We start from the raw sequence: 22,401 nt of genomic DNA, 5'->3' as shown, positions 1-22,401 counted from the left end.
AAAAGCAATTCTCAACCGGCCCTGATGGAGCTCAGGTCAGTCTAACAAAAGCCACTGGGCCACGCTGAGGAAGATGTCTGAATGCTTCTTGCCAGAAATCCCATGTATGACGACCAGGCCCAGGGGCCACCTGGGGGTGATGGATAGGCATGGATGTGACAGGACCATTGGCCTAACTGTAAGGCGGGAAGAGTGGTTTCTGGTGCTAGGTAAGGAACCAAGGAGGCCCTAGAAATCACAGGTAAAGCCAACCTCTTCAGCCATACTGAGCTGTCTTTGCCCATGGGCACCCAGCCCTGAGGGTTCCAATAAAGGGGAAGTTAGTGCTGGGCTACAGCCAGTGTTAACAAGTAAGCAGCCCTGAGTTCCAGCCCCAGGACACATACACAAAAACAGAACAAAACAAGAAACAACTCAGAATCTGACCCTCAAAAACCGAGTGTGGCTCTGAGGAGGTTCAGGAAACATTGGGGAAAACAGAGCCAACTGCAGTGGGCACTCTTTCCTGGAGCTGGAGGGGCTAGGGATGCCCAGTGGCCTTCTCTGGGCTTTGCCGCAGTAAGAATGTGCTGGCCATGGTGGCACATGCCTGCAGTCCCAGCACTCTTAGGAGGCTGAGGCAAGAGAATTGCAAATTCAACCCCAACCTGGACCACTCAGCAAGACCCTTACTTATTACTCAAAAAAGTATGGGAATGAAATCTAGGGCCTTAAACTTGCTAGAAAAGTGCTCACCACTGAGCCCCACCCCAACACTTTCAAAGGCAATTAATTGTAAGGTATAGGACACCCAACTATAAACCCAGTCGCAATACTATTACAACTGCTAATAACAGCTCAGAAGTAGCTGGGTGTGGTGGCACATACTTATCACCCCAGCTATTTGGGAGGCTGAGGCAGGAGGATCCCAAATACATATCCAGTCTGGGTGATTTAGTGAAACCCTGACTCAAAGTGAAAAAAAAAAGGGGAGGGGGGCCCGCTGGGGATATAGCTCAGTATGAGGGCCCAGAGTTCAATCCCTAGCAGAAAACAAAAACCAAAAATCAAGGCTTAGAAGGGTTGAGAGGCCAAGTGTGGTGGCGCATTCCCAATATTCCAGCACTCAGGAGGCTGAGGCAGAAGGATCACCATGAGTTGGAGGCCAGCCTGGGCTACATAGTGAGTTCAAGGCCAGCGTGAACTGCATAGCAAGACTCTGTCTCAGAAAACAGAAAATAAAGAAGGGCTGAGAACTTGATATCAAAATGGTTTTTTTTTTGGTACTGGGGATCGAACTTGGGTCCTTGCGCTTGTGCAGCAGGCTTGACATCAAAATCTTAAGACTTGACAAAGCTAAGCTGACACAATCCACAGGCCACAGAGCCTATTTCTGTAACTGAAGCAAAACCAAAAACTGGTGGCTGGGAAAGCAGGTGTGAGGGAGGTGGGAAGGGCTCTCCCAACTCTTCCCAGCCAGAATGCCCACAAGGGTCCTGAGTTCAATCCCTGGTACAAAAACAAAAACAAAAATAAAACTACAAACATGAAATTCACTAATTTTAGGGCCAAGGATATAGCTCAGTGGTGCCACTACCTGCCTCGCAAGTGATCCCCAGTACCAAAAAACCCCAAACAAACAAAAAAAGAAGGCCCACAAGGCTCTGGTTCGATATCAGGGAAAACATCTTACTCTTTGCAGTTTCAGTTTGCTCTTCTCTGTTGAACCTTTGATGCATTTCTTGGTTATCTGAAATGAAAGATATTTACTTTTAAATATGGATTGTTTCAATCACTCTTTCCCTGGGGACATCTCCACAGTGTCCCTAAGGAGAAGAAAGACAGGACTAAGAGGCCACTGCTGTTAAGAATGGGGCGGGGAGTACTGGTGACTGAGCCTAGGGACTCTGCACTGAGCTCCATCCCCTCCCCTTTTTATTTTGTATTCTGAGACAAGGTCTCACTGAGGCTGGGCTCCAACTTGTGTTCTTCCTGCCTCAGCCTCCCAGGATGATGGGATCACAGACATGCACCACCACACCCAGCTAAGAACGTCTTTGCAAAACAAGAAACAGCTTTTCCCGATGACCTGTTTTTCAAGAACCAGAAGCTCACAGTGGGGCTGCACACTGCGGTGAGCATGCACACACGCGTGCATTAGGAGTAGATGGACGGGGAGGCTGGGCAGGCAGGTAAAGGGTTGAAGGGAAATCAGGCAAACTCAGAAAGCAAAGCCAGGGAGACAGGGAAGTGACAGGATACAGGTGGGATCTGAGGCAGATGAGGTGGGCCCTGCCAGTCTGAAGCAGAGGGCTCCAGTAGTTCCTCAGGTCATGGTCATTGGTGCCCCTGCCCCCCATATTTCAGGAGGAGCGGACACTGGGAACTTTATGCTCACTTTGTAGCTAATGTCTAAAATTTCACACTGTGCACATCAATATGTGTATGGGGTTGCTTTTGGGGGATTCTGCTTGATAGTCTCTCCCAAGTGCAACCACACTTTTTTGTGGTGCTGGGGATGGAACCCAGGGTCCTGTACATGCTAGATAAGAGCTCACTGCTGAGCTGCACCCAGACCCAACTCTGCATTTTAGGATGTAGAGTAAAAGCTCAGGGGCAAAGTCACTTGGCAGGGCCAGAGATCTGGTCTAGAACCCCTGTATTCCAGGGCGCACAGTCTCTAGCACCTAGCTTCAAACAGAGCACAGGTTACCAGGGACCACAGACACCAGGCTCCACTTGCTCTGCCTCTGACTAAAGCACTCCAGGTAGGGGTATGTTTTTGTTTTGTATTGTTTGGTGGTGTCGGGAGCCATTCTACATAATTTCAGGAGAAAAATCATTTCATAATTAAATTATGATTAGGGCAGTCTGAGGCCTAACGTCTTTGCCCTCAAGCAGGCTGTGTCATGCGGAAACATAGTTTTGCCTCCAGTCACAGCTGAGACCTCCATGGTCCCATGATGCTCAAGGGCAAGATTACTCCAACAGAAGACATTCTGGTTCTCTGAGAACCAGTAGATATAAAGAAAAATAAATAAATAAAAAAGGCGAAAGGTTTCACCTGGGGAGGGACAAGTTCCTTCTCAGCTTAGCTCCACCTACTGTTGTAAGAATGCTTTGCTCATCACACCGACCTCAACATAAGCTCCTCATCGACCTAAGATCCTCCTCAGCATAAGAGTCCCATCAACAAAGGATACTGCTAAAAAAACCAAAAAAACCCAAAGGATACCTCTGCCCTCTGCATCACCCGATGTTCCCTCCCTCTGACTGCTGTATGAAGTCAGTAAATAGTGGCAGGTTCTGGGTATCTTTGCCCACCCCGAGGCACTGACCTCCTGGCCCACCACGTACTTTGAAATTGCTCAAGTCCCTATTGTCTTTCTTTCTTTACCCCCTTTCTAGGCAGTCAGAGGATTGATCACCCTCCAATATGGTGGTACTGGGGACTGAACCCAGGACCTTGTGCTTGCAAAGCAGGGACGGCGACACTGAGCTAAATCCCCGGCCCTTACTTTGACACAGAAATTCACTAAATTGCCCAGATTGAACTCAAACGTGTGATCTTCCTGCCTCAGCCCTGTAGGTTGCTGCGATTACAGCTGTGCGCCACAGATTAGACAGGGATACGAACAAGGAGTTTGTGGGCTCAGGCAACCTGTTACCAGAGCAGACTCCCACCAGCCAAATCAAAGAGGCAGAGAAGAATGGGAAGAAGGAACAGTCTGGGTTCCTGTTAGCCTGGCAGAGGCAGCCAAAAAAGGAGGTCAAAGGTGAGTGGCAAAACCAAAGACATCAATAACCCTTGAAAGCATCCCACAGGTCAACAAAACTGTGTTCCGGGGACTTCTTTACATTGGAAAGTCAAACCCTGGGGACCTCCTCACACAGGCTCCAGAAGGCCATGCCACTCGAGGCTGGCAGGTGTCCCATCACCAAGGGGCGGACTGAGGCCTGAGCCTCTCCAAGGCATGTGGTGACAGCACTGCCAGCCTCGGGCAGCCTCACCAGTGTGAGGAAGAGGGCTCTGCCTCTCAGAATGTATTCCCCATCCCAAGCCATGGACCTCACCCCACCCTCGATCTCGGCTGCCCAGGTTCACATTCACAGAGATTGGAGAGGATGGAATGATTGCCCCTCTGCTGTACCAGGTGTGTGACCAGCAAGCTTAGGGTTAACAAGTACGGGGCACTTGGGCAACTGCCACTTACTTTCAGACCAGTGTCACCAAGGCTTCTCTAACACACACACACACACACACACACACACATGCACACACACGGCCCTTCGTGGTCTGATAAAATGCTGTCTTTTTTTTTTAAATGTTATCTTCTTGAAGAAGGACAGAGTGTTTATAGAGCTGGCTCTTCAATGGTGCGCACTCCTGGCACAATGGCCATCTGGAGCTTGGCCACAGCACAGCCATCCAGCCAAGCCTGCTCCAGGCTCCAGGAAGGAAGCGCCACACAGAATCAATCTCCTGCAGTCGGCGAGACAGGCCTCCCTGTGTCTGGGCATCCAAACTGCTGCACTCGGTCTGGGGGAAGCCTCTCTGGGCTGGGTGACTCTGATTTTCTCTGAAAGGGCAGGGAGCAGCTGCTAGGGGGCTCCAGGCATCCCAGAGAGACTGAACAGCAGGAAGAGACAAGGTGGAGAGGAAGAGATAAAGCCCCAAAGCACCCCATCCATGTTGGAGTGGGACGAGGCAAAAGCAAACACCTCCATTTCCATGAGTTGGCTGTGCAGAGAAGGACAGTAGGACAATCATCATGTGGCCAAGGCCAAGGCCAAGCCCAGGAAAGACAGAAATCCACAACAATGGCACTGACCAAAGAGGTTGTGACACTGCCACACCATAGGAGTATAACAGGGGAGTTAAAGGGAGACGTGTCCTTCCATTCCAGTACCAAGGATGTCTAAGACACTTCTGAGTGACAAGGAGACAGTCACAGGTCGTTTAAGTGAGGAAACACAGTGACAGTATGTATTTCTAGGGGGTCTCTCACACCCTGAGGACATGGACGACACAAGACACTGCCTCAGAGAACACTGAGGAAGAGGCTGCTGGAAGACCACCATTATTTAAAGAAAAAGGGGGGGGGTGTTAATACTTGTGCACAGTGGCCCCTTGGGACCCACAGGGAATTATTTCCAGGACCTCAGTGGATATCAAAATCCATGCCTGCCCAAGTCCCTTAAATAGTGTCTGAGCATTTGCACAGAAGCCACGCATATCCTCCCAAGACTTTAGATTACTCCTGATGACCTGACACAGCATCTGTGCTGCCTCAGTGATTGGTGTACAGTATTGCTCAGGGCACAGTGACAAGGAAAAACATCTGCCAGGGTTCAGTACAGAAGCAACTTTCCCCCTCATTTTTTTTGGTCTTGGTTTTCCGTGGTACCAGGGATGGAGCCCAGGACCTTCACACTGAGTTCCATCCCCAGACATGTTTATTTTATTTTATTTTTGGTACCGGAGATCGAACTCGGGACCTTGCACTTGCGAGGCAGGCACCAGAACCACTGAGCTAAATCCCTGGCCCCTATAATTTGGAGGGGTTTTTTTTTGGTATGGGGATCAAACTCAGTAACCCTGCGCTTTCGAGGCAGGCGTTGAAACCACTGAGCATTAAATCCCCCGCTAGCCCTGTTTATTTTTTATTTTGGGACAGGGTCTTGCTAAGTCACTAAGTTCCCCAGGCTGGCCTCAAATTTGAGATCCTCCTGCCTCAGCCTCCCAGAGCCCTGGCATATCCAAGCATTTCTGATGCATGGTTGGCCAAATCCAGGGTCTTGGAACTCTTGGATATGGATAGTAAATCCAAGAATACAGGAAATATTCTTGCTACCTGGGCTTATCTGCAGAGATAGGCCCAATTCCAGCAGCACAACTGTTTCAGCAGCATCATTTACAGAATAATGACCTCGCATGACCAAAACAGGCTAGCTAAATTGCAAACACACTTGAGGAATGAGCTAACCAAAAACTCCTGGGGTTATCTAAAAAGCCTGTTCCAAAACTATTGTTTTTCAAAGTGAAAGTCCTCAGATCCCAGAGTACTTAAAAAATAACAGCCCCCAAGCTCCCTGGGAGCGGAGAGAGCAGGATGTGCATTTCTAACAAGCTCCCATTTTCCTGTATTCAAATAAAGAAAAGCAAAACAAAACAAAAAACACATAAGAGTGCTAATAGTAACCCACGGACCCCTACCAGGGAGTCTCTATTATACAAAGCAAAGGAAGTAAGAGCACACTCCTTACATATAACATGGAAGTGTTGGCCTGTAAGCATCAAAGAAGCCACACACAGGACAAGAGGGCTCAGTGGGAGGGCAAAAGTACTTCCCAAAGTAGACCCCTCCCAAGGCAGGAAGAGGTTTTGGAGTTAGGTACCAACTGTGAAATGGAAAAAACAAACCAATCAGGATATTCAGTAGAAGCCAGAGGCAGTGGTGCAGGCCTATGATCTCGGCACTGGGAGGCTGAGGCAAGAGGATTTCATTTGAGCCCACCCTGGGTAACTTCTGACTGAAGGAAACCCTGTCTCAAAAAGTAATAAAGGGCTGTGTTTGTAGCTCAGTGCAAAATTCCTGGTTCAATCCCCCAAACCACAAAAGAAAGAAAAGAAAATGGAAAAGGAATTCAGTGGAGTGGGCCCTCAGGATGGGAGTGCCCCATTTGAGAGCAGATGGAAAAAAAAAAAAGTCTGGGCTAACCAGATAGATACATTCCCTTGTTCATTTCCTAAACACAATGCTCTAGATATAAATAGCACTTGTGCCACACCAAGCATTATGAGCTGCTCTAAAGTCCACAGGATCACGCAGACGACCTCGTTTCATGTGAGGTACTTGAGTACCCTTAGGTCTGGGTACCCAAGGGGGTCCTGGAGGATGCTGAGGGACAGCACTAAAGGCTTAAAGATACAGTGGCCACAGACTAGAAAGACAGAAGGGTGTGTGGGGGAGGTGGCCTGTGCCTCCCAGCTGGGCTCTCAGGGTTCTCTGGGCATCTGGGCATCACAATCCCTAGAGGGCTCCCCATAATCACGCCCCTCTTTCACCTCTGGTGCCTCCCAACACATCCACCCGGACGGAGACAGACCCAGGCCCACATGGGCAGCAGTGGCAGTTGAAGTCTTCACTGCTTGCAGGGTAAATGACTTTAAAAGTCACGACCCCAACACCACCTTTTAGGGTACCCAGAAACCGGGAGCAAGGGTTCAGCAGGAGACCTGGCATCTTACATGCACACTTCCGGGTGGGATGTGACTCAGCGGTAGAGTGCTTGCCTAGCACGTGAGACCATCCGGGTTCAAGCCCAGGTCTGATAAAAAGAAAAATCTTAAATGCACATTTCCTAAATTTTGAACATTTGGTACACATGCTCAGTTGTTCTAAAAACACAAGGGTTCTGGACAAAAGTAAAACTGCTTCAAGACAAGGCTCAACTATGTGACTTAGCTTTAGACATAAAAAGCAAACATGATGGAAACACGTCCCCATGTCCTGATCTCCATGCTCTCTGGCTGAGATTTGTCCCAGGATGACGTAGTTCAGCAAACTGCTGCAAAAGCCCAATTAAGGTTCAAGCAATCCCATGTATGGAACAAGATGGATGACGGCAGGAGAGAATGAAATGCTGGCTTTGCTCCCCTACAGGGATATTTCAATCTGCTTCACTTAAATGTAGAAGAAAAGATTTCCTTTTTCTTGCAGGTGTGGGGGGCAGGTACTGGGGATTAAATTCAGGGGCTTCCAAAACAGCTATATCCCCAGCCCTTTAAAATTTTTATTTATTTACTTATTGTGGTATTGGGGATGAAATCCAGGGCCTTCTCACTGAACTACATCATCAGACCTTTTTATTTTTTGAGATAGGGTGCCACTGAGTTGCCCAGGTTGGGCTCAAACTTGAGACCCTCCTGCCTCAGCTTGCCAGAATGCTATGATTACAGGTGTGTGCAACCACAACCAGCTATTTTTCATTTTTGCAACATGGTCTCACTAAGTTGCTTAGTCAGGTCTAGAAACTGAAATTCTCCTCCTTCAGCCTTCCAGAAAGCTGGAATTATACCCATACGCCACAATGCCTGGCTTCTTTTCTTCTTTTTTAGGGCTGGGGATTGAACCCAGGACCTCATGCATGCCAGGAAAGCACTCTACTATTGAGCTATATTGCCAGCCCTTATTTCATTTGGTCTCACTAAGTTTTCCAGGCTGGCCTTGAACTTGCAATCCTCCTGCCTGTGCTGTCAACTGAGTTCCATACTTGATTTAGTTCACGAACCTAAAGTAGGAGCCAATTTTTCTTCTTGCCTACAATCCTCAGAAGGGGAAAGGCAAGACAAGAAATGGAGCCATTCACAGGATATAAAATCAACAGGTTTAAACAATGTCCCATAAAAGTTCTTACTCATAAGTTTAAGGCATCAAAAGTTCTTGTTCATAATTTTTTAATGCACATATACAGATGCTTTCCTCAGCTAGATTTACAAAGGGAGCTGCTGGCCCAAGAAGTATGTGGATTTTTAATCTGCATGAATTCGGCCAACTTGGGAGTGCCATTCTTTTAACTCCAATGTCCCTTCTGCAGCACATCTGAAATAATATAACCTTCCTGCCCCAAATCTTGAGTAGCCTTGCTAACACAATTGTTATGGCTCGTGTTTAGATGTCTCCTCAATGCTTCATGCAACCATAGGTGGAGCTTTTTCAGAGGCAGCTGGATCTACAGTGTGTGACTGATTCCTGTGGAATACTAGGATTAAGGTGCCAGCACTCTCTGCCCTAAGGGAGGGCAGCATGGATACAATATAAGGGACAGAAAGAGGCTTGCTGCTAGTTTTTCATAGCTTTCGCTTGTTTGCTTTGCTACCTTCTGCCTGCCACGAACTGTTTCTCCTCTGTGATGCCTGTCTGCCATGGCACCCCTGGCTTGGAGCCAGCCGATTATGAACTGAAACCTCTACAAACTGTGAGCTAAATAAACCTTTCCTCAGGCCGGGGATTTAGTTCAGTGGTTCCGGCGCCTGCCTCGAAAGCGCAAGGTCCCAAGTTCGATCCCTGGTACCAAAAAATAAACAAATAAATAAATAAATAAATAAAATAAATAGTTGAACTAGTTGAGAAAGATATCAGGAAAACAATTCTGTCCACAATACAAGAAAACAAAACATCTAATGATCAATCTATCCAAAGTGGTGAAAGAAGTCTACAATGAAAGTATGAGAACACTGAAGAAAGAAATTGAAGACACCAGAAGTGGAAAACCTCTTATGTTTATGGACTGGCAGAATATTATCAAAAAACCTCGGGCCAGGGATTTAGCTCAGTGGTGCTGCCACCTGCCTCGAAAGCGCAAGGTCCTGAGTTTGATCCCTGGTACCAACACAAACAAACAAAAAAATGGCTTGAACCCGCCAGGTGTGGCAGTGCATGCCTGTAATCCCAGCACTCTGGAGGATCAGCCAGCTGTGAGTTGGAGGCCATCCTGGAATGCATAGTGAGTTCAAGGCCAGACTGAACTACCTAATGAGACCCTGTCTCAAAAAAACCCCAAACTAAATGAATAAATAAATGGCTTGAGAGATAGCTTAGTGCAGAAGCCCTGAGTTCAATCCCTAGTTACACAGACAGACAGACACACATACAGACTCAAAGAGGAGCAAGGCTGGAGGCATCTAAACACTCAATTTCAAATTATACTACAGAACCATAGTAACTGGCACAAAAACAAACACGTAGACCAATTCAACAGAACAGAAGATACAGAAACAAACTCATGGCACTACAGCGGTCTGATTCTGGACAAAAAACCAAAAACATACATTGAAGGAAAGACAGATGGCCTCTTTAACAAATGGTGCTGGGAAAACTGGATATCCACTTATAGAAGACCAAAACTAAAGCCCTATGGCTCACCCCGTTAAAAAAAAAAAAAATCAACATCAAAATGGATTAAAGACCTAGGTCTTGAAACTTTGTAACTACTAAAAGAAAACATAAAGGAAACACTTGAAAAGTTATAGGCACAGGCAGACTTCCTGAACAGGGCTCTAACCACAGGAAATAGCAACAAGAATGGCCAAACAAGATTGCATCAAAATAAAGTTTCTGCACAGTAGCAACAACCAACAGAGTAAAGAAACAGTCTACAGAGTGGGAGAAAATCATTAGCGTCTACTCTCCTGACAGAGGATTAATGTCTAGAATATATAAAGAATTCAAAAACTTGACATAAAAAAAAAATCAAATAGTTCAATTAATAAATGGGAAAATGAATGGAACAGATACTTCTCAAAAAAATAGTACAAATATTCAAAAACATATTCAAAAATGTTCAAACATCTTTAGCCATTAGAGAAATGTAAATCAAAACCACACTAGGGCTGGGGCTGGGGATTTAGCTCAGCAGTTCCACCGCCTAGCAAGCGCAAGGTCCTGAGTTCAATCCCTGGTGTCCCCCCCCACAAAAGAATAAAACTACACTAGGGCTGGGGATGTAGCTCAGTGGTGCCATGCCTGCCTCGAAAACACAAGGTCCTGAGTTTGATCCTCAGTACCAAAAGACAAAAAAAAACCTACACCAAGATTCCATCTCACCCAGATGGAACAGCTATCATCAAGAATGCAGAGGCCAGGGCTAGGGATGTAGCTCAGTGGCACTGCTCCTGCCTGGCAAGTGCAAGGTCCTGAGTTCGATCTCTACCGCCAAAAAAACCCAAAAAACAAACAAACAAAAAAAGAATACAGAGGCCAGGGCCGGGGATTTAGCTCAGTGGTTCTGGCACCTGCCTCGAAAGCGCAAGGTCCCAAATTCAATCCCCGGTATCAAAAAAAAAAGAATAGAGGCTGAGGATTAGCTCAGAGGCATCACACCTGCCTTCCAGGAGCAAGGTCCTGGGTTCAATCATCAGTACTGGGGGGGGGGGGGATACGGAAAACAAGATGGGTGTGGTGCCACATGCCTGTAATCCCCACACTTCAGAGGCTGAGGCAGGAGGATCACTGCAAATTGGAGGCCAGCCTGGGATCCATAGTGAGTTCAAGACCAGGCCAGACTACATAGCAAGACCTTGTCTCAAAAAAACAAAAAATAAAACAAAACACAAACAAAAAGCCAGACATGGTGGTGCATTCCTGTAATCCCAGTATTCCAGAAGGCTGAGACAGGAGGATCCCCTGGAGTTCAAGGCAAGCCTCGGCTACATAGTGACTTGAAGAACAGCCTGAACTATATAGTGAGGCCCGGTCTCAAAACAGTAATCAGAAAAGGAAAAGAAGAGAAAATACAGAAAACAACAATAAATTCTGGCAACGATGTGTATGTGTGTGGGGGGTAATGTACCCTTCTACACTGCTGGTTGGAATGTAAATTAGAAATTAGTGTAGGTGCCTCAAGGAGCTATAGATAGAACTACAATATGGCCAAGCTATGCCCCTCCTTGGTATATACCTGAAAGAATCAAAGTCAGCAAATCACAGGGACACCTGCATAGTCATGTTTACTGCAGCACAATTCAAAGTAGCCAAGGTACGGAACCAGCCTAGGTGCCTGCTAACGGATGGACAAAGAAAAATGTGGTATATATTACACAATGGGGTATTATTCAGCCAGAAGGGGGAATAAAATTTTGTGATTTGTAGAAAAATGGATAGACCTGGAGACCATAATGTTGAGTGAAATGAGCTAAAATCAGAAAAACAAGTATTGCCATGCTTTCCCTAATAGGTGAAATCTAAAAAAGTGGCAAGAATGTAGAAGGGAGACTGCCATCAGACGAAAGGAAGAGAATAAGAAATTGTTAGATTCCCCAGTACAAAAAAGCGAGAGAATTAGAAGTTGTAAGGGTAAGTAATGGGGGAATCGGTATGAGCAAACTATCGTATATACACGGACTCTTCCCCCAAAAAAGTTGTCCTAGGAGGAGGGCAAGAGGTGATGGAGGAGTGAAAATAATTGAAATATGATATATGCATGAATGAATCTGTCAAAATGAAACTCATTAATCTCTATAACCAATTTTTAAAAGTACTGGACAAAAAAGAAATGGTCATTCAGAAACGTTCAAAGAGAGGGGCTAAGGGAGTACTTGAGGGTAGAGCACTTATCTACCATGCAACAGGCCCTGGGTCCCAACCACCAGCAGTACTGCAAAAATAAAACAATGAAATAATCGCTTAGGCATCAAAATTCGAAGAGTGCTCAAGCCTAGTGATGTACGGTTAAATTAAGCAGTGGAGATTAAATGATCCACCCCACACCCAAAGTTACATAAAGATCTAATATGCACACACCAAACTGGGCAACGCATTCGGGAAGTCTGGACTGATTTATTTATTTAGGTTTTTTGAGATAGGGTTTTGTTATGCAATTTAGGCTGGCCTTGAACTTGCAGCGATCCTCCTGCCTCAGCCTCCAAGTGCTGGGATTATAGATATGTGCCACCACACCCAGTTGGACTGATTTTCATTTGTACCCAGGAGACCCTGAGCACAAGTGAGAACCGACAGTTACCATTGTGCTGATCTGGAACCAAAAAAGGCTAAGCATGCCTGATTCAAAAATCTGAAGCCCAGGATCCTCTAAAATTTGGAGTCTTGAGCACCAACATGATGCCACAAGTGGAAAATTCCACACCTGTCCCCAGATGACAGACCTCCAACACACGGCTGCACTGAAGACCCTGGGTTCCATACCCAGAAAAAAAAGGGGACACAAAGCATAGTGAATTCTGCATTTAAACACCCCCAAGATATCTCATCATGTATATCAACTATTTCCAAATGTATTATCCAAAATAAAACAGTTGTGATCCCAAGCATTTTGGATAAGAAATGCTCAAAGTGTGACAGAAACACACCTTTCTTTTTTGCAGCACAGGGATGGAACCCGGGTCTTTCATCCTAAGATACATCCCCAGCCCTTTTCATTTTTTAGACAGGGTCTTGCTAAGTCACTAACTTGCTCAGGTTGGGCCTACATTTATAATTCTCCTGTCTCAGCCGCCTGGAGTGCTGAGATCACAGGTGTGCCACCACATCTGGTGTTTTATTTGTTTTTGAGGTTTTTTTGCTTTTTCCAGTACTAGGGATTGAAGTCAGGGTCTTGCCCATGTTAGGCAAATGCTACCACCAAGCTACATCTTGACTCCTTTTAAAATTTTGAGCCAAGGTCTCACTGAATTGCCTAGTCTGGATTGGATTCATAATCCTCCTCCCGCCTCAGCCTCCTGGAGAGCTAGGATTACAGATATGCACCTACACTCCTGGCTTGCAAGTGAGGTTTCTCAGATGGCTGGTCATGCTGCCCAAAGATGTCTCCACAGAAGACCCCATTTTGTGTCTTGCTGTCACTTCACTGACACTGGTGACTCATTACCATCACTGGCCCAAGGTATCTATATTGGGACAAGAGTAAGGGACAGAGGAATCTGAAGCTTAGGTATGAAGTGAGGGGTTACAGGGCCTACTCACATCCCATATTCACCAGAATGGCTAAGTTGAAGCCACTACTACTTAAATGTGAACACCAAGGGTAGCAAAATCATTCTCTTAAGATAGCCAGAGCCCTGTGGAATAGTCTCTGTCCTAACACAATGGACACGGAATCAAAGCCTGTATGCTTTTGACATTCACAAGATCCAGTCTGACCTATTACAGGGTCATGAACCAGTGGGTGGCCCCATGAGACCCGTCACACTGGCAAGCTGGGTTCCCACAAGACATACTCACCCTTCGGACAGGTGTGGAGGCAGGGGAGGGCCTGATGCCCCCCTGCTGCTTTTCCGGAGCAGTCGGCCCCTCAGGTGAAGTGATAGGAGAGGAGCTCAGGGATGAATGGCTAAGGACAGAGTCTTCTTCGGGGCATGATTCCAACAACTCGCTCTCTGACGTCCCGCTCTTGTCCAGAGGCGCCATGGGAGGAGACTTGGTGCAGGGAGGCTTTATAGCCAGGATGTCCTGCAAGACCACCACAGGGACTTTCCCTTTAAACAGGAGGGACCTGGCTTCACTCCAACCACCCTGCTCCTTTTCGGGGCACATACTTGGACAAATAGGCAGCTTGGGGCAGCTCTGCATTGAGCTGTCCTGGGAGCTGCCATTCCTGTCAAGGTCACCTGAGCCCACATATTCCTCCTCTGCTTTGCAAGCAATATCTGAAAGGGTCTCTTCAGGAAGCACCAACTTGTCATTGTGAATGGCGTTCAAGGGTCCCTCCACATCTCGTGCCTCCTCTTTGAGCCCACTGACACCCTCCTCAGGTAGGGAGGCTTTGGGATTTAGTGGATCATGGTCCATAATACTCTCTGGCTGGTCATTTGAGTCCTCTGTCAAATCAATGATGACCATGTTCTGGCTGAGGCTGCTTCTGATTTCACTTCTGATGAAGTTATCTAAGGGGCCCTTCCCATTGATGAGTTTCGGTCTGAAGTCTAGGTCGGAATCCACATGACAGTCATTCTCCAGGATGCCCAAAGAGGCTTCTATATCAGTGACTTTCTCTTCTACCAAGATGTTCTGAGAGCTTGTGTCGCCTGACTCATCCTCGGCTTTCTCCTTATGGGCAACATTCAGGCGCTTGAATGGCAGACGGGCTGAAATGGAGAGAAAGAAGCTGTGTTTCCAGTCAAAGTGTAATGACAATCCATCAATACTTTACTATTCTATGTGCTTGGAAACTATCAGCCTTCCTGGGCTTTGGGAGGAGACTTTTTCATGATTACAATGGAGCTGGGCGCGAGAGTTTACTCCTGTAATCCCAGCGGTCTTGGAGGCTGAGGCAGGAGGATGACAGGTTTGAGCGCAGCCAGGGTAACTCAGTAAGACTCTGTCTTAAAATAAAAAAAGGGGCTGGCTAGGGATGTAGCAGGTTATGAAGGCTCTGGGCTCAATTTTCAACACCAGGAAAAAAAGGGAGGGTATGCAGCGGTGCAGTGGTATAGCACTTCCATAGCATGTGTAAGGCCTCAGCTTCATCCCCAGTGCTGTAAATAAAGTGATTAAGTAATTAAGCAAATGGTTCTATCAGGGCTGGGGATACTGCTCCGTGATAGTACTTGTCTAGCACACGAGATCCTGGGTTCAATTCCCAGCTACTTTCATTCTATACTTTTCTAACACGCTAGTTAAAAAACCAAAACCAGCAAGGCATGTGTAATCCCAGCACTTGGAAGGCTGATCCAGGAGGATCACCATGAGTTAAAGGCCAGCCTGGCCTAGAGTGAGTTCAAGGCCAACCTGAACTATATGGCAATGCCCTGTCTCAAAAAATCAAAACACAAATAAACAAAACAAACAAAAAAACACACAAAACCAAGATTTTTACTGGGGATACTGGCAGAATTTCAAACGAGATTTTCTTTTTTTCCCCAGTACCAAGGATCAAACTCAGGATCTTGTGCTTTCGAGGCAGGCACGGTGCCGTTGAGCTAAATCCCTGGCCCTCAAAGGAGATTTTCTTATTTTTTTTTTTTTTTGGTACTGGGATCAAACTCGGGTCCTTGCACTTGTGCAGCAGGCGGTGAAGCTACTAAGCTAAATCCCTGGCCCCGAGATTTTCTTATCTGTTCAAGATCTAGTTTTAAATCCCAAATTAGTTGATTTTTTTCCATGCTAGGGATTGAACCTAGGGACCTTCATGCTGAGCTACATCTGCATCCTTTCTTTTTTATTTATTTTTATTTATTTTTTATTTTTTTGGTACCGGGGATTGAACTCGGGTCCTTGCGCTTGCGCAACAGGCAGCAAAACCACTGAGCTAAATCTCCGGCCCCTTTCTTTTTTATTTTGAGACAATGTTTCGCTAAGTTGTTATCTAGAACTTGAGATCCTCCTGCCCCAGCCTTCCAGAGTACTGGGATTACAAGTATGTGCCACCAGACTTGGCTGTTCAGATTTATAATGGGTGAAAATACCATTTGAAGCTAACAACTTCTGGTTCTAAAAAGGAAATACATGGACCCAGATGTGGAAAGATTTTTCTTTCTGGCCCCAGCTGTCAAATTTTCTCAACAATCAAACACCTTCCTCCCAGCACCTGCCAGGTTTGGGGTGGGAATAAGAAACAGTTGACTCCTCCAGGCAGAGGGGAAATTCAAATGAATGAACTCAATGAGCCTCCATTCACTTAAATGCCAAATTACCTCTCACTATTTCATCATGTAATAGACAAAAAAAGAACAAAACAAAACAAACCCTCTTCCTTTCTCTCTCTCTCTTTTTTTTTTGGTGCCAGGGATCGAACTCGGGACCTTGCACTTTTGAGGCAGGCACCAGAACCACTGAGCTAAATCCCTGGGCCCTTCTTCCTTTCTCTTTTGGGAGGGGGTAAAAAATTGAACCCAGGGCCTTTACACTGAGCTTTATACCCAGCCGTCTTCATTTTATATTTGAGAGTTGAGAGTTTCACCAAATTCCCCCGGTGGAGGTCATCACCTTTCCAATTACACTTTGTGTTTATAAAATTAGGATCCGGGGGTCCTGGGAGTTAGCTCAGTGGTTCCAACGCCTGCCTCCAAGTTTGAGCCCAGCCTGGGAAACATAGGGAGATCCTGCCTCAAAATAAAAAGCTAATTAAAAAGAGCTGGCAGGCTAGGGATTTAGCTCAGTGGTTCTGCTGCCTGCCTCGAAAGTGCAAGGTCCAGAGTTCAATCCCCCATACCAAAAAAAAAAAAAAAAAAAAGAGCTGGGAACATAGCTCAGTGCAAAAGCCCTGGGTACTACCAAAAAAAAAAAGCAGGGTTTTTTTCTTCTTCTCCAGCCTCCTAGTACAAGCAGATCAACCCTAACATGAAAGGCTCCAAAATCTGAAACTCTTTAAGCAAACAGGCAACCTTTAAAAATATTGTACAGGGACAGGGGTATGGCTCAGTGGTAGAGTGTCTGCCCAGCACACGCATGACTCAGTTCCACCCTTGGCAGAGCAATATAAATAAATAAAACATTGATAATATTGGGGGTTTTTTGGTACCAGGGATCGAACTCAGGTCCTTGCGCTTGCGAGGCAGGCGGCGGAACCACTGAGCTAAATGTGTCCCAAATATTTTTGAATAAGGGACCTGTAAATGAATGAACTGTTTCTCTCCCCCTCAGAAAGGTGACTGCCCAAGATAACCATTTCACTCCTGTCCAGTGTTACCTTGTATCAGCTTCTTTGCTGGGAAGGTTGGTCTGTCTTTGCAATCCATGGCTGTGAATAAAAACATCAATGAGTAAGTTACTAAGTGTTGGAAAAAAGCCAACAAATATATACAGAACCAAGTACTTCAAGGTGATTCTCAAGTAGTGGTGATCCTGCCCTCTGCCCCAGGGAACAGTTGGCAATGTCTAGAGGGATATTTTGTTATCATGACAGGGTGGAGGGACTAAGAGATGCTACTCACATCTAGCTGGTAGAGGCCAGCATTACTACTAGATATCCTGCAATGTCCAGGCTAGGCCCCCTATGATGAATTATATGGTCCAAAAAGTGACTAGATTGAGAAATTCTGCCCTAGTTATAAGGTGATTTTCTTTGTAAAAATAAAGTTTTGTGATTGAAAGTTTTGTGATTGCTTCCCTCCAAATAGAACACTACCTCTCTAATAGCAGTGACTTGTTCCACACTGCACCTCAAGCTCAGGGTGTGAAATGTATAAGGAAGCCAATGAATGTGTAATTGGAAAAATAAAATGTGCATGAGAAAAGGTAGAGATGGGAGAAAACATCAGATTATCTATTTTACCATGAATGTGATCCTGAAGCATCTCTCTCCAACCTACTCCCTTCACCACCATGAAAGGTATAAAACTAGAAAACGAGCCCCAGGGATTTAGCTCAGTGGTTCCGCCACCTGCCTCGAAAGCGCAAGGTCCAGAGTTCAATCCCAGTACCAAAAAAGACCAAACCAAAACAAAAAAACTAGAAAAGGATTCATTTTGAGAAGGAATACAATTTAAGGCACTCTGAGCTTGTCAGGCAGGAGCTGACAAGACATAAGGGAGAACATCTTCCTGAAACAAGAATAACAACAAAATCAAGAAAATCATCTAATAAAGTTGATGCAGAACTGACCATAAATAGAACAAAGGCTGTGGATAAATGTATCTTTAAATAGTCAGGTTAACTTTAGATACTCACACCTGCTAGGCGATTTGGCTTAGAAAAAATCAAGTTATTTGGGCGAATCTACACACATTTTGTAAAAGCTACATGAAAATCAGACCAGGGCCTTCTAAAAAAAACAAAAAAACTCAGCTGTCCAGAGCTGAAACTACCCACCCACCTTCTAACTCCCACTTCTTCCTGGAAAATAAGAAAAGGTACCCCACTTTTTCCGTCTCCTCAAATGAAAAATATGTAATCTCTAGCCACTAAAATTTATTTTCAAGACAACCACCATGATTTGCATGTTTCTGAGCCACCAGCCTTGATGTACAGGTAACAGACATGACTTGTGCACAGAAGCAACCTTAGGTTGATATAAAAAAGGGACCCCATCCAAGGATCCAGACTTTTCAAAGGTACATATCCACAAACATTTGTGTGTGTACAGCATTACCAACTGCTCTTTATTCTGAAATTACATCCTTCCTAATTATACTGGGCATTAAAACATCCTGTCCTTTTATGCTCACATGCTTTTATGTCCTTTATATGGTCACAGCAAGCAGTGTTTGGTTTTAAATTTTTTTCAAAATTTAAGATTCTGACTTAAATAAAAAGGATCACAACTCCATGACAGTTAGTCCTCTTGATTTTATTTATATCAATTGTATGTCTGTGAAATTCCAAAGACAGATGGTGCAAGGGATCTATCTCCCTCTCTCTCTGTTTTTGTGTGTGTAGTACTGGGGATAGAACCCAGGCCCTCAGCAAGTCAGGCAAGGGCTCCACCCAAGAGCTATATCCCCGGGCAAGAGGCAGTTCTTGGGGGAGGGGTTGGATCCTATCTTATAGGTGACACTTGGTCACCTCTGGGAGTCATTTTTTGTTGTCACAACTGTAAAGAAGGGGTTGCTGCTAGCCTGGAGTGGGTGGAGGCCAGGAATGCCACTAAACACCCTACAGTGCCCAGGACTACCCCACACATCAGTATTGCTGGGACTGAGAAACCAGAAACTGGACTAGATGATGTCCCTTTCCACCCCTTAATCCATCCAACCAATACATGTCTATCAGGCCCCTGGTACCTGCCAAGCACTGTGCCGGGAGCGGGGGATTCAATGTGGAGTCAAGCAGGGGAGACCGGCGGTCAGGGTTTCCTTGGTTCCCCGCCCCACGTTTTGGGAGGCCTGCTGTGTGCTACAAAGACCCCTTCCAAGAAACACGGAGGAGACAGGCACCTTACTTATCAGACAGCACTAACAACTCCCTAGTCCCAGCTCCCGGCAATCCCCACCACACAAACCTCTTCCCTGGCTTGCCCTGACTCAAACAGACAGCAATTTCGGTTTCCCCATGCCTCAGTTTCCCCACCTGCTGTAAGGTCCAACTTGCTTAGGAAACAAATGCAACCAGGAGCATCCAAAGCCTGGCTCTTTCGCCTCCCTGAACCTCAGTTTCTCCTCTTGGCTCCATTGACCCATCACTCCCCCAGGGGGCCCTGGAAAGACCAACTGATGTGAAAGCGCCAAGGAAAGGAAACACATATATAAATATATGGTCTTGGCGGCAACAATAACGTCAAAGAGGGCGCTCTTGGAGCTGCAGGGCCCTGGCTCGGGATTGCAGGGCCTTGAGGACCGATCCCGGCCCGGGGCCCACAGGCGCATCCACCCCCACACCGACCCGCACAGGCCGCGTCGCCCCTTCCCCTCAGCGCGGGCCACAACACACCTGCGGCCGCTCCCCTGGCGCCCGGCGCCGCGCACTCCGGCTCCTCCAGCATCTCTTGGGCGGCAGTACGAGCTCCTCTCAGGCGGGGGGGGGGGGGCGCGAGCTCAGCTCCGGCGGCCGCTACTGCTCGCCCTCCCGCCTGCGCCAGGCTGCCGCGGCCGCCGCGCTCGTATTTGGCGGGAACCGCGGCGACCCCCGCAGCCCTCACGCTGATTGGGCGAGACCGCGTCACATGACACCTTACCTCGGGAAGAGAGGAGCGCTGGGAGCATCCTCGCGAGAGCCGTGGCTTCCATTCCTCCCAGGGCTCCCCTATTGATATTCCCGCGAGTGGGGGAGAGGAGGGTCTCTTTTCTGGCGAGCCGTCATTGGCTGGCGAGAGAAACTCTGCGATTGGGCATAGAGGATGTCAAGCTGAGAGCTAGGCACTGCGATTGGCTTTGCGCGTGGGAGGAGGGCGGGGAAGGATACGTCACGAGCGGTGCTATTGACAACAGGAAACGTGTTTAGCAGAGGACTGAAGTTTTGAGTTTATCTTGAATTGGGAATTAGTTGAAATATAACGATTGCTATTAAAATTACAAGTTACTTTCTCTACGAATAATAAAATACTGTCTTAGTGGACCTTTAGAAGCATTTGGCATGCAGTAAATATATTTAGAGAGAATGAATGAAACGGATGTTTCTGCTTTAATGCACAGGAATTTGGCACATGACTGCTCTACAAGCAGCTTTTTCCTGCCTGAGTTCTAAAACTTTAGGATTTTTTTTCAAGAACCTCTTTTTTACTCCACCTGCAATATGCTCAAGTGCTTGCAGCACTTTTTTTCCTTGAAGATAGCTGTGTTTATTAGTGTTATTTGACTAGTTTTATTAATTAATAATTAATTCATTTTGTGGTACTTAGAAGTGAACCCACAGGCGTTTTCCCACTGAACTACATCCCAACCCTTTTTATTTTTTATTTTATTTTTATTTTTTGGTACCAGGGATCGAACTTGGGTCCTTGAGCTTGCGAGGCAGGCGGCAGAACCACTGAGCTAAATCCCCGGCCCCTTTTTTATTTTTATTTATTTATTTTTGCTACAGGGGATCGAACTCGGGACCTTGTACTTGCAAGGGAGGCGGCAGCACCATTGAATCCCCGGCCCTCCAACCCTTTTTATTTTGAGACAAGATCTCGGTAAGTGGCCCAGATTGAACTCACCAATATTTGTCCGTGACTGATACATATTAGGCGCTCATCAAAGTGAATCCATGAATATCACTTGACTGAACTGTGTAGATCAAGCAAGTTAAAAGCCTCACACAGAGCTAAGTGTGTACCTCAGTGGGGAAATGCTTGCCTACTATGTGCCAAGGCCTAGGTTCCATTCCCAGCAACAGAAAAAAAGAGGCTCACACAGAAGAATAGAGACCTTCAGTGTCAGATTGTGAGTTTCAAAACAGGTTTTCTGGCTGGGCATGATAGTGCATATCTGTATTCCTGGCACTCTTGGGAGGCTGAGGCAGGAGGATCACCGTGAGTTTGAGGCCAGCCTGAACTGCATAGGGAGATCTTGTCTCAAAAAATAAATAAATAAATAAAAATAGGTTTTCTTTTTTTTTTAATTTTCTGGTACTGGGGATCAAACTCAGGACCTTGCACTTGCCGGGCAGACGCAGTGCCACTGAGCTAAATCCCTAGGCCAAAAAATAGGTTTTCTTCAGCACCAACATAACATCTCAGAAGAGGAGATGATGAGAAAAAAAATTGGAATCCAGCCAAGCTTTAGAATACTTTTTTGAGGTAGATTGAATAATCAATAAAATTGGTTAAGAAATAGAAAATTCAGAGACATCATTTTGGGGAAATTAGGCCATTACTCAAGGCCACAGTTCCCCTGTCTAAACTATAAGGGTGTTTTTCTCTTCCTTCTCTGACATGCTAGCATTCTGTAAACACAGTTGAGCATATCAGAATCACATGGGGAGCCTTTTCGAATTATTCACAATGGCTGGATTGGTATCTTGGGGGGTATGTATTCTTAGCAACCCTTTGATGTAGTCCACTTCTTCTGTTGAGGCATTTGGAAGTTTCTAGCAATCTTCTGTTTCAGAACAATCTCCCAAATCTATCAGCAGCTGCAACACTGAAGTTCTCAGCACTTTTGGGGGGGGGGGGTACCAGGGATTGAACTAAGGACCTTGTGCTTTCGAGGCAGGTGCTGTGCCAGTGAGCTAAATCCCCAGCCTTTCAGCACTTTTGTTGTAATCATTTTCTTTTTCCTCTTTTTGGATTCATTTACTCATTCCAACTCATTATTCATTCAATACTTTGTTTTCGTTTTTCAAGACAGAGTCTCACTATATAGTTCAGGTTGGCCTCAAACTCACCATTTACCCCAGGCTGGCCTCAAACTCGAACCCATCCTCCTGCCTTAGCCTCCTGAGTGCTAGGATTACAGGCATGCACCACCATTTCTGGCCATTCAATACAATTTTATCAACAGTTGATACAAAAATCCAAATCAATAAACATGCATCAATTTAGAGAGACTTCTTGGGGGAGGTGACATTCTAAGCAGGGTCCTTTCTATGCACAAAGGATGGAGGC

At 46.1% G+C, this 22,401-nt stretch overlaps 1 protein-coding gene across 5 annotated transcripts in view; it reads right to left on the bottom strand.

The window, feature by feature from the left end:
- Positions 1-20,143, bottom strand: part of Chaf1a (chromatin assembly factor 1 subunit A) — a 35,455-nt gene extending 15,312 nt beyond the window's left edge. For 2 of the 5 annotated variants that reach the window (XM_004865744.3, XM_004865745.3), the window contains exons 1-4: positions 19,806-20,017; positions 17,128-17,178; positions 13,722-14,584; positions 1,673-1,729 (exon numbers count right to left, since the gene is read on the bottom strand). In XM_004865744.3, coding sequence (XP_004865801.2) covers positions 1,673-1,729; positions 13,722-14,584; positions 17,128-17,178; positions 19,806-19,857 — 1,023 coding nt within the window. In that variant the 5' untranslated portion in view covers positions 19,858-20,017. Of the gene's footprint in view, positions 1-1,672; positions 1,730-13,721; positions 14,585-17,127; positions 17,179-19,159; positions 19,576-19,805; positions 20,019-20,049 lie in introns of those variants that run through there. The other 3 variants (XM_021245068.2, XM_021245069.2, XM_013066010.3) reach the window with 3 other exon arrangements.
- Between the last annotated feature and the right edge of the window lie 2,258 nt (positions 20,144-22,401).

Source organism: Heterocephalus glaber, unplaced genomic scaffold (genome assembly GCF_053883595.1).
Source record: "Heterocephalus glaber isolate CG9 unplaced genomic scaffold, H.glaber_assembly_v1.0 deba00001760, whole genome shotgun sequence".
NCBI classification, from domain to species: Eukaryota; Metazoa; Chordata; class Mammalia; order Rodentia; family Bathyergidae; genus Heterocephalus; species Heterocephalus glaber.
This window is presented reverse-complemented; position numbering and strand designations above follow the sequence as displayed.